Source organism: Aquarana catesbeiana, linkage group LG09, assembly GCF_042186555.1.
Source record: "Aquarana catesbeiana isolate 2022-GZ linkage group LG09, ASM4218655v1, whole genome shotgun sequence".
Lineage (NCBI taxonomy): Eukaryota > Metazoa > Chordata > Amphibia > Anura > Ranidae > Aquarana > Aquarana catesbeiana.
The window spans coordinates 70,251,646-70,267,970 of NC_133332.1; the positions used below are offsets into that span (position 1 = coordinate 70,251,646).

Below are 16,325 nucleotides of genomic sequence, written 5' to 3' on the forward strand. Positions count from 1 at the left end.
TCATTTTTTCAGTGTTGTCACATGAACAGATATAATAAAAATATTTACAAAAATGTGAGGGGTGTACTCACTTTTGTGAGATACTGTTTATATAATATAAAAACAATCAATGTTGATTGGGAGAGTTGATTTTCATTTTAAAAGTGCAAGCTTCGCAGCGATCATCTGCATACTTAGTTTACTACTTATTGTGCAACTAAGCACTGATAAAAAGAAGATGACAGCCCGAAGCTTGCACCTGCCAAAAATAAATCAATGACTGCTTAGGATTATTTATCCTGACAGGTTCACTTACGTGAAATGATCACTTTTCCACTATAGAATATATCACATCAGTTATATCTAGAGAAATATGGGACATGCTAGAAGGAGGTCAAAATTTGGCAACAGCTATTATTTCTTCCCCAAGGAAGATATTAGAAACTACTGATGTCTAGTACTCACCGTGCCTGGGTGGGTTCTATTTGGCAGCTTTAGTGCCCGGAGGTAGAAGGAATCCTCCAGAGAAGTCTCCTGCTGGTAGAAAGCAGTAAGCTGTTGGCGGATTTCCTTTCCACGATTCCTCATGGACTGGAAGCTGGGAAGCTAAGATATAGGTAACATCAAGACAAGCTGATACTTTCCAACAAATGCTGCAGCTGTTCTAAGATCAGAAAATTTATTAAATTCACTTTAAATTTAGAGTTTATTGCCAACAACTACAATACCATGCACATACAGCTCTATTAGTACTTTCTAACTCCTGTGGTTTTAAACTAAATCCCTTGGCTTTCTGTATCTGCAATCGCATTCAAAATGGCAAGTTAGGTTTAAATCTAACAGTTGGCTGTGAGAAACTATTTAGAACTGGCATCTTGTTCATTTCTCTAAGTGAAAGGTAGCAATAGGTCTGCAGGTTGTGTGCCAGCACCACAAACAGTTCACAATAGATCCATCCCACCCATGTATATTTTTGTGCATGCATGACACACACTGGTGATAGGATGATGTAAGCACTCTGGTTGAAGGAACAATTCCCAACTAATCATTATGCTAAAAAAATAAAAAAATTAAAAAAAAAATAATCCTAAGCTAAAAGCTCCTTTTACTTACCCAGATCATGATCATGTGATGTGCTGTGCTGGGTCCAGAGTCTCTTCTTTCTCATTGCAGAAGAGGAGGGTCCTTAAAGTGTCCATAATGCCTGGGTGACCTGGACACTTCCTATTGGTTGTTTAGCAGAGGGACCTCTCAGGCTCCAGAAGACTGCACACTGTTTTATAAAATGTTATAAATGGGATGATGGTGGGAAGGTGGAAGGGATTGGAGGGGAGACTGTGATGCCTAGGGATAGGCTTTAAATACATAGCGTGAGCAGTCAAAAAGTGTAAACAAGAATATGAAAAACATGTAATAACTGCATATACCACGGAAATTATAGATGAATTTAAAAAATATTATGAAACTTTGTATCACTCCCAGAACCAAGAGGTAGAGGGAGAGATGTGGGATTTCTTTCGGAATTTGGAGATTCCTCATCTTTCCAATGAGGATAGAGAAATGTTAGAGGCCCCCATAGAGTTAATCCTCGTACACACGATCGGATTGTTGGCAGACAGAGTGTCAGACTTTTGTCCAAAGGGCGTGTGCCTGGATTTTCATTTGCATAATAACGGCGCACAATTGTCGCCCAATAAACATGAACGTAGTGACGTACTACGTGGAATTTCAGCTCTTGAGCGCCACCCTTTGGGCACCTTCTGCTAATGTCGCGTTTGGTGAGCATTGATTCTGAGCATGTGTGTTTGTACTTTGGACTTTTGTGTGACGGACTTGTGTACACACGATACGAAAGTTTGACAACAGACCGTTGTCCGCCGAAAATTTACTAGCCTGCCATCCAACATTTGAAAGTTGGACAACAATTGTCTGATGGAGCATACTAACGGTCGGATTTTAGGCAAACAGTCTGTCATCACACAAATCCCTGCCGAAAATCTGATCGTGTGTACGAGGCTTTAGAAGAACTCCGGCAGACAGTGGCAGCATAAGCAATCAAAAATCTCCAGGGCGAGATGTTCTGCCAGCAGAGATTTACAAAAAATATGGAGAGGTACTGACGTCTATGCTGTTAAAGGTTTTTAACAAAGCAAAAGAAGAGGGAGGGTTACCTGCTTCGATGATGGTGTCTACTATTATAGTGCTGCCAAAGGAGGGAAAGAGTTTACTTAACCCTTCTTCCTACAGGTCCATATCCCTGCTGGGAGCAGATGTTAAGATCCTAGCGGGGATAATGGCCTCTAGGTTAAGAAGGGCGATCAATCAGGTTTTGTACCAGGTAGGGCGACTAGTATTAACATAAGAAGGAATATACCTAAATTTACAAGTCCTGACAATTAATATGGGGTCAAGAGCTATATTATCATTGGATGCAACAAAGGCTTTTGATAGCCTGGGGTGGCACTATTTATGGCAAGTTTTAGCGGTGTACCGATTTGGTCCAGGATTTGTCAACTGCATGAAATTGCTATATGGGGAACCAAGGCCAAAAGTTAAAATAAATAACGAATGTTCAGAAACATTTCCGCTGATGCGAGGGACGAGGCAGGGGTGCCCTCTATCACCCCTGCTCTTCGCCTTAGCAATAGAACCATTAGCCATAGCTGTTAGAGCATCAAAAAGAATTCAAGGGTTTAAAAGAACAACAGGAGAGGAGAAAATTGCATTATACGCAGACCACATGCTTTTATTTTTAGGGGATACTCAATCGTCTTTAAGTGCAGCAATAGAGGTGATAAGGGAGTTTGGACGATATAAATTGGGATACAACAATGCTCTTACCAGTGGATCCTATAGAAACCTCTCTAACTGTTGGATTTCCACAGGCAAAGATAGTTAAAAAAATTAAATACCTGGGAGTAGATTTAACTGAAGACCCTAAGCAATATATAGAGAATAATTTAACCACACTTATAGAAAATTTTAAAACTAAGGGAAGAGTGTGGCGCCAACTTCCCCTGTCGGTGGCAGGCAGGTGTAACCTGATAAAGATGGTTTGGATGCCGCAATTAACGTATATATTATATAACTCGCCACTCTGGATACCAAAACATTGGTTTCAGAGGATAGAAACAATCTTCCGAGAGTTAATATGGAAGAGAAAACAAGCTAGAATAGGATCGAGGGTGCTGCAGCGGCCAAAAGAGGAAGGAGGGTTGGCAGTGCCACATCCTAGGAGTTATTCCTTGGCATCACAAATGCAACACCTGAGGGGCTGTAATATCCTAGAGAGGGGGGAGATATGAATAAGGAAATTATGCTTTTAGGAACAAACCATAACTCATTAACAGAGGCCATGGAGGCTAAATCCCTTTTGTTTAAGACCCCTGCTTTTATGTTGATTTAAAAAAAACATGGGAAATAAGTAAAAAGAAGTTAGGATGCCGGGGCTATACCGAATTTTTCCCTATATGGCATAACAAAGGAAGTGGAAAATGTAGAGAGGAGCAAGGAATGGGAAAGATGTGGTTTGAGGGGACTAGCTCAACTGTATAAAGATACAAATCTTAAGTCATTTCAGGAGCCAAGAGAGGAATATGGCATACCAAGACAGTACTTCTATAAATACCTACAAAGAAGACATGCCTTAAAACACACAATTTAAAGAAAAGCCGTTGGATTGGAGTGAGAGTGTAATTCTTCGTAAAGTAGTAGATGCATGCTTGTCTAGTGAGTTAATATCGGAAATGTATCGTAATATATGTAAAGTGGCAATAGATGGGGGAAAAGAACTCCCTTGCAAACGAAGGTGGGTAGAAGATTTAGGAGAGGTAACGGAGGAACAATGAAGACATACTAGAGGCTGGACCAATGGTATCTTTGTCCCCATCACAGAGAATCTCGCATTTGATGTTGCTTCATAGATCATATTATACCCCCCGAAAGTTATTTCAATATGGGAGAAGATCAGATGCTAACTGTCCACGATGTGGAGATCAAAGTGGAGATCTTATCCATATGATGTGGAGATGCCCAAAACTATTTAGATATTGGGGGCAGATTTTGGAAACCATAAAACAGACTTTTGGTGTGGCCCTCGAAGTTGATATAATATTGTGTATATATAGGGGAGGAGGTATTATTATGCCGCGTACACACGAGCGGACTTTACGGCAGACTTTACGACAGACTTTCTGAATGAACGGACTTGCCTGCACACAATCAACCAAAGTCCGTCAAATTCGTATGCGATGACGTACGACCGGACTAAAACAAGGAAGTTCATAGCCAGCAGCCAATAGCTGCCCTAGCGTGGCTTTTTGACCGTCGAACTAGCATACAGACGAGCAGAGCAGATGAAATCACAATTAAGAGAGGGTGCTGTATATACTAAGAGAAGGAATAACCATGGATTTAAGAAGATAAACTAAGGTAAGAAGCTAAACTCCCTTCCCTTTTTTTTCCTCCCTTAGACCCCTTTCACACTGGGGCGGTTTGCAGGCGGTATTGCACTAAAAATACCGCCTGCAAACCGCCCCTAAACAGCCTTCGCTGTTTGTTCAGTGTGAAAGCCAGAGGGCTTTCACACTGAAGCGGTGCGCAGGCAGGGCGGTGAAAAAAGTCCTGCAAACCGCTTTTTTGGAGCGGTGAAGGAGCGGTGTATTCACCGCTCCTAAACCGCTCCTGCCCATTGAAATCAATGGGACAGCGCGGCTATACCGCGGCAATACGCGCTGTACGAGGGATTTTAACCCTTTTTCGGCCGCCAGCGGGGGTTAAAACCGCACCGCTAGCGGCCGAATACAGCTACAAGAACGACGGTACAGCAGCGCTAAAAATAGCGCTGTTGTACCGCCGACGCCCCCACCGCCCCAGTGTGAAAGGGGCCTAAGTAAGAGATATAAATAAAAAATAGAACAAGGTTGAAGTGGGTTATCAATGTAATAAATGAAATATTAAGAAGACATAAAAGTAGTGCAGTATTATGATTATATATGTAAAAAGTGTTTAGGAGTAAGAAGATGAATGAATGTGCTTTTTGTAAAAGGTTAAAATTTTCAAATAAAAATGACAAAAAAAAAAAAAACACAAACACACAACACATGTAATAACAGAAAGCTTATAAAAATACACCGATCAATAAAAAAAAAAAAAAAAAGGAAGAAGACAAAAGAAAAGAAGAGGCATCCACTTAAATGTTTCTGGGGTTTCTCCAAAGAAGCAAAGGACAGTTATGCCGCGTACACACGGTCGGACTTTTCGTCTACAAAAGTCCATCAGCCTGTCCGATAGACTTTCGACGGACTTTTGGCGGACTTGCGGCAGACTCTTACGAATGGACTTGCCTACATACGATCACACAAAAGTCAAACGGATTCGTACGTGATGACGTACACCGGACTAAAATAAGGAAGTTGATAGCCAGTAGCCAATAGCTGCCCTAGCGTGGGTTTTTGTCAGTCGGACTAGCAGACAGACGAGTGGATTTCTGGGTCCGGCGGAGTTACGACGTAAAGATTTGAAGCATGTTTCAAATCTAAAGTCCGTCAGATTTGAGGCTGGAAAAGTCCGCTGAAAGTCCACACACGATCGGATTGTCAGCCAGCTTTAGTCCGTCGGACTTTTGTAGACGAAAAGTCCGACCGTGTGTACGCGGCATTATTGTTCCTTCAACTGGTGTGCTGTCATCGTCTATTTCCAGCATCACAAGACGCTGTGCACGAGGATCACCTGATTACCAGAGAGTGTGGTGAATTAACGTACAATGATCATTTCAATTTAGAATGTGTCTGCACTAGTTTGGTTTTTTCAGTTCATCATTTTTGATCAAAATATAGTGACTAGTCTGACCAGATCAGCTTTTACCATAACCTTTTATTGTGTCAAACGATTGGTTTCTATAGAAAGATTGTTTGAAACTATGTAATTTAGGAATGATTTAGTAAATTAATGCTTCAATCGATCATTAATTAGGTGGAAAACTGTGCTACACAATTGTTGGTAAAGTGAAAGTAGATTTTATTTGTAACTGGAATGAAAATAGATTTTACCTTGATACTGTAATGTGTGTCCAGCCTTCCTAAGGCATTTGCCCTAATCATAACCTTTTCAGCACAAAAATAATTTCAAATTATACCAGGACTTACCGAATGCAGACTCTGGCGATCATGTGTGAGCTGTGGGAGACGCACAATTAGAAAAATAAATATGAAATAGATCACAAATAATTTATATGGTTTAAAAACCATGATAATAATATACACACACTATATTGTCAAAAGTATTGGGACACCTGCCTTTACATGCACTTTAATGGCATCCCAGTATTAGACCGTAGGGTTCAATATTGAGTGTGTTTACATTGTGATCAGCTGTGACTGGACACAGCTGATCACATGGTAAAGGGCCGCTATGATTAGCCATTTGCCCCAATCTATGATCGCTGTGGACATCGGCTCGGGGGGGGGAGATGACGGCATCTTCACTAAGGGAAACCGGAAGTGCGTTTCCTACTGCGCATGTGCAAGTTGCGTTGTGCTTTCTGAATGGTCCCGCTGTCTTCTGGGACCAGAAGTGGGAGCGAGTACCTGGTTTTGACAGGTATCCGCTGCCCACTGAAAGGTGCCAAATGTGGCAGCGGAGAGGGGGAGGAAGCAAACAAGCGGAGCTTCCCCTTTTGGTTGGAGCTCAGCTTTAAAACCCACTAGTTCTGGGGGGGTTTTCCAGCCAGGAACCACCCTGCCAAAAAACACCGGTAACAGTCTATGTGTGCATGAACACATAGGATAACCATCATTTTGGTGACACCATCCAACCTTAGTTACCCACTTGCCAACCGCCGCATGTACATATACGTCCTAAGTTTTGGCGGCGGATATCGTTTTTATGGCAGCAGCTAGCTGGCATAACCCCGATATCCCCGTTTTCGTGCGGCGGTCGGCTACAAGATGGTCTCTGTAGCGGATTTGCCGCGAGATTACTTTTATCGGTGGCGGGAGAGGCCTCTTACCGGAGTCGTCGCAGCGGTGGAGGCGATCGCGTCTGACCTCTAGCTGTGCATGGAGACAAGTGAGGGGAAGATGGAGCCCGCTCGTCTCCATGACACTGCAGGGCGGAAGCTACGTCAAAACATCACTTCTCCCCATACGTCTTAAAAGGCATATTTTTTTCAATGTCATTTTTTTTAATGACTTTTTTTTTTTTTATTGCATTTTAGTGTAAATATGAGATCTTAGGTCTTTTTGACCCCAGATCTCATATTTAAGAGGACCTGTCATGCTTTTTTCTATTACAAGGGATGTTTACATTCCTTGTAATAGGAATAAAAGTGACACATTTTTTTTTTTTAAATAAATAAAATCATATAAAATAAATAAGAAAAATATATATATATTTTTTTTTAAACGCCCCGTCCCGACGAGCTCGCGCGCAGAAGCGAACGCATATGGGAGTAGCGCCCACATATGAAAACAGTAGTCAAACCACATATGTGAGGTATCGCCACAATCGGTAGAGCGAGAGCAATAACTCTAGCCTTAGACCTCCTCTAACGTAAAACATGCAACCTGTAGAATTTTTTAAACGTCGCCTGGAGATTTTTGAGGGTAAAAGTTTGACGCCATTCCACGAGGGGGCGTTTCAGAGGAAACCATGCCCCCCCACCCAAAAAAAATGGGAAAAACGAACATTCGAATAGGACAGGCACCTCCAGGGCCAATCAATACATTCCACTTTTTAGATTGCTGCTGTGAAACATCCTGAAATCCAGAGTATCCTTCAGAAATGTTAAAGGGCAACTTCACCTTTAGGACCATATTTAGAGTGGGTCTGACCCACCTGCCACCCCCAAAAACTTTTTTTTTGGAAAGGTGGACTTAGCCTTTAAAAAGGAGATACTGCAGGTGCATTGGGGGGTCAGTAGGTGGCATTAATGTTAAAATCCCTTCAAATGGCAATAAAGTTAATTAAAAGTCCATTAAGACAGTCTTTTATAGGGTCCACTTAGGAGAGGGAGTTCACTTAAGGCAAGTAGAAACCGACTCTCTATGCCAACAAGGAAATAAAAAGCAGAAAAGCGCCTCTAAGTGTAGTATCTTCATACAATTTATTGGCACACTAATGAGGGGCAACTCACATATAATACAAGAAGATAAGGCTGTTCCCTTCCTGTATCACGGCTCCCGGTTTGAGGACCTTGGGCGTTCTATATCTTTGATGTGGACCAGTGTTGATAAACCTTACCTTCTTGTATTCCACGTGCGTTGCCCCACATTAGCTTGTCAATAAATTGTATAAAGATATTACACTTAGAGGCACTTTTCTGCTTTTTTTTTTTCTTTGTTGGACTTTAGCCTTTAACTCTTAAAGTGGATGTAAACCCAATGTCATCCTTTCTAAACTACTGCCATAGTGGTTATCTATCAGGATATACATGCCTCCTGCATGTATCTTTATCTGTCAAATGTCTCCCCTCTGTCTGTTATGAGAGCCGAAAAACTGCAGATTCTGTGGGTGGGTCTGTTGTCTGGAGCTCGGTGGGTGGAGTCGTGATGTCAGTAGACTCCCCGCCCACCTCTACACTCCCCTTGTCAATATGCATTTTCTCCTGTGTATTTCTTACACTGAACTTCTGCTATGATCTCTAACATCCAGTGAAAAGACAGGAAAGTAACCACATGATTTCAGCATGCCAAATCATGCTGAGGTGTGGAACAGCCAATCCTTGCAGAGCTTCTGAAGAAAGGAGTGGGGGAGGGAATTAAAAAATAATGCATGTCTTAGGCTAGTGCACGAGATATGTAAATCACCTGTCACTCACAGCAAGGGGGAGGATTTGATAAAGTTTTTCTCAGTTTGTCAAGTTTTATCTCACTGAACAATAAAAGAGGATTGCTCAGAGATGGATTAACTCTTTGTGACAAGACGGGGCTCAAATGATAGGAAATCCCATACTCTACAGCAGGGATCCTCAAACTACGACCCTCCAGCTGTTGCAGAACTACACTACCCATGAGGTATTGTAAAACTCTGACATTCACAGACATGACTAGGCATGATGGGAATTGAAGTTCCTGAACAACTGGAGGGCAGTAGTTTGAAGACCCCTGCTCTACAGTATGATAAAAAAAAAAAATTTCGGGTTTACAACCACTTTAAGCCACAGCTCTGCATCACCTATAATAATGCAGAGCGTTTCACAATAAGATGCCAAGACCAAGCATTTAAACAATGTAATGCGTTGAAAGTGAAAAGCAATAGCGCCCCCAAGTGACCGAATACTCACTGTCAGATTCTTGACCTTGTTGGCTATTTGTATTTTCTCCTCTTCCAGGCTGTGGATATCCTGCTTCACCCTCTGCAGTTGCTCCCATGAGCTCAACTGTGAAATTAACAAGATAGGAAATCCCTTTACATCGTTTTCCATCTGATAGCACAAAACACTCCTTCAGTTGCTCTAAAGTTCGCACTGACACTGAATGAAACCTGACCCTGACCCCCTTCTGTATCTGATTGGAATGGAATTTGGTCTTCTGTAATCAATCTGTCTTTGAAATTTGCAAACTGTTACACTTGGCTGCCCAGGAATGCAGACACACAGGTCTGCAAACTTGTCACAGAGACCTTGGTGAAGGAGACGCAGTCTGATTTGGGACTAATTGGATTTCTAATTTGCTAAAAAGAAAAAAAAAAAAAAAAAAAAAAGTCCCCGCTCAATCTTTACTGACTGGTTATCCTGCAAAGAAAAGCTTCACACAAAAAAGGGGGAGCAGAAAACAAACAATAACATCAGGTAAACAATTACATTTATTTTTCCCTAATAGGAGGGTTCATAGAAGAGCAGGTAGGTACACGACATCAATCAGTGCTTTTTTAAATAAATAAAAGTGTCAGTGAGTTTATTTATTAAAATCGGAGAGTGTAAAATTTGGTGCACTGTGTCTGGTAGCCAATCAGCTTATCTTCAGCTTGTTCAATAAGCTCACAATCACTCTGAGGGTTGGTTTGAGTTCAGCTGAACTCATATGATTTCAAACCAGCGTTTCAGTCCTACTTCGGGGGCGATCTGACATTTATCTGTGTGGGTTCCTGCACAAATGTCTATTCATATCACCCCGAAGTTACCAAAAGTAGTGCAGGAACTACTGTTGGGAATCGGTGAGGCGCCACAAAGTCAATGATCATCGCTTTGGCTCTGAGGAAGAGGGTCCTCCCTCGAAACGCGTTAAACACCCTGCAATACCGTCTGGTCCTCCGACATCTTTGGTTTCAACTATTGCCTTGATATGCTTGTATACCACTCTTCTATGGGAGTATAACCATTGCTGTTTTACTTTTATTAAAATACTTTTTATAATGCACAAGGTCAGTGCGCCTTCCCTTTTTTCTATGTGTCAGTCAGTGCCAGGTGTCAGTAAGGTGTAAGTGCCAAGTGTCAGTCAGTAAGGCATGCCCCCCCCAGTAAGGCATCAGTAAGAAATGTATCTGCCAGTAAGAGATGTGTGTTAGTAAGAACCGTAAGTGTGTCAGTAAATTGTCAGTTAGTAAAGTGTCAGCAAGTGCTGTGTGTCAGTAAGGTGTAAGTGTTGGGTGTCAGTTGGGAGATGTCAGCCATGAGGTAGGCAGTGGTGGTGTGTGGGGTAGTCAGTAAGGTGTCAGTCAGGGCTGTGTGTGAGTCAGTAGGGGCTGTGTGTCAGTCAGTAAAGTGTCAGTAAGTGTTGTGTCAGTCAGTAAATGCTCAGTGTCAGTAATATGTCAGTAACTGTTGGGTGTCAGTCAGTAAGATGTCCGAAGGTGCTGCGTATCAGTCAGTAAGATGTCAGTAGTTGTTGAGTGTCAGTCAGTAAGGTGTCAGTCAGTAAAGTGCCAGTAAGTGCTGGGTGCCAGTCAGTAAGGTGTCAGTAAGTGTTGGGTGTCAGTCAGTAAGGTGTCAGTAATTTTTGGGTGCCAGTCAGTAAAGTGTCCTTAAGTGTTGGGTGTCAGTCAGTAAAGTGTCAGTAAGTGTTGGGTGTCAGTAAGTTCTGTGTCAGCCGGCAAAGTGTCAGTAAGCATTGTGTGTCAGTCAGTAAAGTGTCAGTAAGTGCTGTGGGTCAGTCAGTAAAGTTTCAGTAAGTGCTGTGTCAGTCAGTAAAGTGTCAGTAATTGTTGGGTGCCATTCAGTAAAGTGTCAGTAAGTGTTGGGTGTCAGTCAGTAAAGTGTCAGTAAGTGTTGGGTGTCAGCCAGTAAAGTGTCAGTAAGTGTTGGGTGTCAGTCAGTAAAGTGTCAGTAAGTGTTGGGTGTCAGTAAGTTCTGTGTCAGCCGGCAAAGTGTCAGTAAGCTGTGTGTCAGTCAGTAAAGTGTCAGTAAGCATTGTGTGTCGGTCAGTAAAGTGTCAGTAAGTGCTGTGTGTCAGTCAGTAAAGTGACAGTAATTGTTGGGTGTCAGTCAGTAAAGTGTCAGTAAGTGTTGGGTGCCAGTAGTGTCAGTAAGTGTTGGGTGTCAGTCAGTAAAGTGTTGGGTGTCAGTAAGCGTTGGGTGTCAGTAAGTTCTGTGTCATTAAGTGTTGGGTGTCAAGTGTTAGTAAGTGTTGGGTGCCAGCCAGTAAAGGGTCAGTAAACACTGGGTGTCAGTCAGTAAAGAGTCAGTAAGCGCTCTGTGTCAGTCAGTAAAGTGTCAGTAAGCACCGTGTGTCAGCCAGTAAAGTGTCAGTAAGTGCTGTGTGTCAGTCAGTAAAGTGTCAGTAAGCGTTGGGTTCAGTCAGTAAAGTGTCAGTAAGTGTTTTATGTGTCAGTAAGTGTTGGGTGTCAGCCAGTAAAGTGTCAGTAAGCACTGGGTGTCAGTCAGTAAAGTGTCAGTAAGTGCTGTGTGTCAGCCAGTAAAGTGTCAGTAAGCGCTGTATGTCAATCAGTAAAGTGTCAGTAAGCGCTGTGTCAGTGAGTAAAGTGTCAGTAAGTGATGTGTGTCAGTAAAGTGTCAGTAAGTGTTGAGTGTCAGTAAGTACTGTGTGTCAGTATGTGTTGGGTGTTAGTAAAGTGTCAGTAAGTGTTGGGTGTTTAGTTTTGTGTCAGTAAAGTGTCAGGTGTCAGTAAAGTGTCAGTAAGTACTGTGTCAGTATGTGTTGGGTGTTAGTAAAGTGTCAGTAAGTGCTGTGTGTCAGTCAGTAAAGTGTCAGTAAGTTTTGTGTCAGTCAGTAAAGTGTCAGCAAGCACTGTGTCAGCCAGTAGTGTCAGTAAGCATTTTGTGTCAGTAAGTGCTGGGTGTAAGTTATGTGTCAGTAAGTGCTGTGTGTCAGTCAGTAAAGTATCAGTAAGCGCAGTGTGTCGGTAAGTAAAGTGTCAGTAAGTGTTGGGTGACAATAAAGTGTCAGTAAGTGTTGGGTGTCAGTAAGTTCTGTGTCAGTAAGTGTTGTGTGTCAGTCAGTAAAGTTTCATTAAGTGTTGTGTCAGTCAGTTAAGTGTCAGTAAGTGCTGTGTGTCAGTAAAGTGTCAGCAAGTGTTGAGTGTCAGTAAAGTGTCAGTAAGTGCTGTGTCAGTCAGTAAAGTGTCAGTAAGTGCTGTGTCAGTCAGTAAAGTGTCAGTAAGTGCTGTGTCAGTCAGTAAAGTGTCAGTAAGTGCTGTGTGTCAGTCAGTAAAGTGTCAGTAAGTGTTGAGTGTCAGTCAGTAAAGTGTCAGTAAGTGTTGGGTGTCAGTCAAGTGTCAGTCAGTAAAGTGTCAGTCAGCAAAGCGTCAGTAAGTGCTGTGTGTCAGTCAGTAAGTGTTGGGTGTCAGCCAGTAAAGTGTCAGTAAGTGCTGTGTCTCAGCCAGTAAAATGTCAGTAAGTGCTGTGTCAGTCAGTAAAGTGTCAGTAAGTGCTGTGTGTCAGTCAGTAAAGTGTCAGTAAGTGTTGGGTGCCAGTCAGTAAAGTGTCAGTAAGCGCTCTGTGTCAGTCAGTAAGGTGTCAGCCAGTAAAGTGTCAGTAAGTGCTGTGTGTCCGTCAGTAAAGTGTCAGTAAGTGTTTTATGTGTCAGTAAGTGTTGGGTGTGTCAGTAGTGTCAGTGAGTGTTGGGTGTCAGTAGTGTCAGTAAGTGCTGTGTCAGTAAAGTGTCAGTAAGCACTGTGTCAGTCAGTAGTGTCAGTAAGTGTTGGGTGTCGGTAAGTTCTGTGTCAGTAAGCGCTGTGTATCAGTCAGTAAAGTGTCAGTAAGCATTGTGTGTCAGTCAGTAATGTGTCAGTAAGTGCTGGGTGTCAGACAGTAAAGTGTCAGTAAGTGCTGTGTGTCAGTCAGTAAAGTGTCAGCAAGTGTCAGTAAGTTCTGTGTCAGTCAGGAAAGTGTCAGTAAGCGCTGTATGTAAATCAGTAAAGTGTCAGTAAGCGTTGTGTCAGTGAGTAAAGTGTCAGTAAGTGTTGGGTGTAAGTTTTGTGTCAGTAAGTGATGTGTCAGTAAGTGTTGGGTGTCAGTAAGTACTGTGTGTCAGTAAGTGTTGGGTGTAAGTTGGGTCAGTAAGTGATGTGTGTCAGTAAGTACTGTGTGTCAGTCAGTAAAGTGTCAGTAAGTTCTGTGTCAGTAAGCACTGTGTGTCAGTCAGTAAAGTGTTAGTAAGTGCTGGGTGTAAGTTCTGTGTCAGTCAGTAAAGTATCAGTAAGCACTGTGTGTCAGTAAGTGTCAGTAAGTGTTGGGTGTCAGTAAGTGCTGTGTGTCAGTCAGTAAAGTGTCAGTAAGTGCTGTGTGTCAGTCAGTAAAGTGTCATTAAGTTTTCGGTGTCAGTAAAGTGTCAGTAAGTGTTGTGTGTCAGTCAGTAAAGTTTCAGTAAGTGTTGTGTGTCAGTCAGTAAGTGTTGTGTGTCAGTAAAGTGTCAGCAAGTGTTGAGTGTCAGTAAAGTGTCAGTAAGTGCTGTTTGTCAGTCAGTAAAGTATTAGTAAGTTTTGGGTGTTAGTAAGTGTTGTGTGTCAGTCAGTAAAGTGTCAGTAAGTGTTTGGTGTCAGTCAAGTGTCAGTCAGTACTGTGTGTCAGTCAGTAAGTTCTGTGTCAGTCAGTAAAGTGTCAGTAAGCACTGTGTGTCAGTCAGTAAAGTGTCAGTAAGTGCTGGGTGTAAGTTCTGTGTCAGTCAGTAAAGTATCAGTAAGCACTGTGTGTCAGTAAGTGTTGGGTGTCAGTAAGTGCTGTGTGTCAGTCAGTAAAGTGTCAGTAAGTGTTGTGCGTCAGTCAGTAAAGTGTCAGTAAGTTTTCGGTGTCAGTAAGTTTTGGGTGACAATAAAGTGTCAGTAAATGTTGGTTGTCAGTAAGTTCTGTGTCAGTAAGTAAAGTTTCAGTAAGTGTTGTGTGTCAGTAGTGTCAGTAAGTGCTGTCAGTCAGTAAAGTGTCAGTAAGTGCTGTGTGTCAGTCAGTAAAGTGTCAGTAAGTGCTGTGTGTCAGTCAGTAAAGTGTCAGTAAGTGCTGTGTGTCAGTCAGTAAAGTGTCAGTAAGTGCTGTGTCAGTCAGTAAAGTGTCAGTAAGTGCTGTGTCAGTCAGTAAAGTGTCAGTAAGTGCTGTGTCAGTCAGTAAAGTGTCAGTAAGTGCTGAGTGTCAGTAAAGTGTCAGTAAGTGCTGAGTGTCAGCCAGTAAAGTGTCAGCAAGAGTTGAGTGTCAGTAAAGTGTCAGTAAGTGGTGTGTGCCAGTCAGTGCTGTTTGTCAGTCAGTAAAGTGTTAGTAAGTTTTGGGTGTCAGTAAGTAAAGTGTCAGTAAGTGTTTGGTGTCAGTCAAGTGTCAGTCAGTAAAGTGTCTGTGTTTGGTGTCAGTCAGCAAAGTGTCAGTAAATGCTGTGTGTCAGTCAGTAAAGTGTAATTAAGTGTTGGGTGTCAGTAAGGTGTCAGTAAGCGCTGTGTGTCAGTCAGTAAGGTGTCAGTAAGCACGGTGTGTCCTCCCTGATGTAATCAGTGGGGGAGGGGTGATATCAGTGGGGTGTGATATCAGTGGGGGAGGGGTGATATCAGTGGGGGAGGGGTGATATCAGTGGGGGAGGGGTGATATCAGTGGGATGTGATATCAGTGGGGATGTGATATCAGTGATCAGTGGGGGAGGGGTGATATCAGTGGGGATGTGATATCAGTGATCAGTGGGGGAGGGGTGATATCAGTGGGCATGTGATATCAGTGGGGGAGGGGTGATATCAGTGGGATGTGATATCAGTGGGGGAGGGGTGATATCAGTGGGATGTGATATCAGTGGGGATGTGATATCAGTGATCAGTGGGGGAGGGGTGATATCAGTGGGGATGTGATATCAGTGATCAGTGGGGGAGGGGTGATATCAGTGGGGATGTGATATCAGTGATCAGTGGGGGAGGGGTGATATCAGTGGGCATGTGATATCAGTGGGGGAGGGGTGATATCAGTGGGATGTGATATCAGTGGGGGAGGGGTGATATCAGTGGGATGTGATATCAGTGGGGATGTGATATCAGTGATCAGTGGGGGAGGGGTGATATCAGTGGGGATGTGATATCAGTGGGGGAGGGGTGATATCAGTGGGATGTGATATCAGTGGGGATGTGATATCAGTGATCAGTGGGGGAGGGGTGATATCAGTGGGGATGTGATATCAGTGATCAGTGGGGGAGGGGTGATCAGTGGGGATGTGATATCAGTGGGGATGTGATATCAGTGGGGGAGGGGTGATATCAGTGGGATGTGATATCAGTGGGGATGTGATATCAGTGATCAGTGGGGGAGGGGTGATCAGTGGGGATGTGATATCAGTGGGGATGTGATATCAGTGGGGGAGGGGTGATATCAGTGGGGATGTGATATCAGTGGGGATGTGATATCAGTGATCAGTGGGGGAGGGGTGATATCAGTGGGGATGTGATATCAGTGGGGGAGGGGTGATATCAGTGGGCATGTGATATCAGTGGGGATGTGATATCAGTGATCAGTGGGGGAGGGGTGATATCAGTGGGGATGTGATATCAGTGGGGGAGGGGTGATATCAGTGGGCATGTGATATCAGTGGGGGAGGGGTGATATCAGTGTCCTCCTCACCAGAGCTCTCAGTTCCCCCTCCGGAGCTCTCCCGGGTCTCCTCTCTCTCAGCTCCCGCTCCGCCTCCTCCAGCTCCCGGCTGAGTCTCTCCATGTCCAGCTGAGGCCGCCCGCTGTATCCCTCCTTCACATGTCCGTAGAGGCGGCTAGCCGGCTCCCCCCCACTCAGTGCCCGGCTCCCCGCCGCCCCCCTCCACACCGACCGGGCACACAGCCTGACCAGCATGCGGGCTGCCATCTTCTCCGGGAACCCCGAAACTGACCAATCACAAGGCGAACCGGACTCTCTGGCACTGCCATCGGCCAATCGTGGAACGTCCTAGACCTCTGTAACCAATCACAGGCAGCCTGTATGGCCCCTGCTGTACAGGCTG

General features: G+C 43.6%; 1 protein-coding gene across 1 annotated transcript in view; it reads right to left on the reverse strand.

Moving 5' to 3' along the window:
- SARS2 (seryl-tRNA synthetase 2, mitochondrial) overlaps positions 1-16,287 on the reverse strand; it is a 63,391-nt gene extending 47,104 nt beyond the window's left edge. The window contains exons 1-4 of the mRNA XM_073598762.1: positions 15,953-16,287; positions 9,263-9,358; positions 6,126-6,155; positions 445-585 (exon numbers count right to left, since the gene is read on the reverse strand). Coding sequence (XP_073454863.1) covers positions 445-585; positions 6,126-6,155; positions 9,263-9,358; positions 15,953-16,189 — 504 coding nt within the window. The 5' untranslated portion in view covers positions 16,190-16,287. The remainder of the gene's footprint in view (positions 1-444; positions 586-6,125; positions 6,156-9,262; positions 9,359-15,952) is intronic.
- Positions 16,288-16,325: the final 38 nt, after the last annotated feature.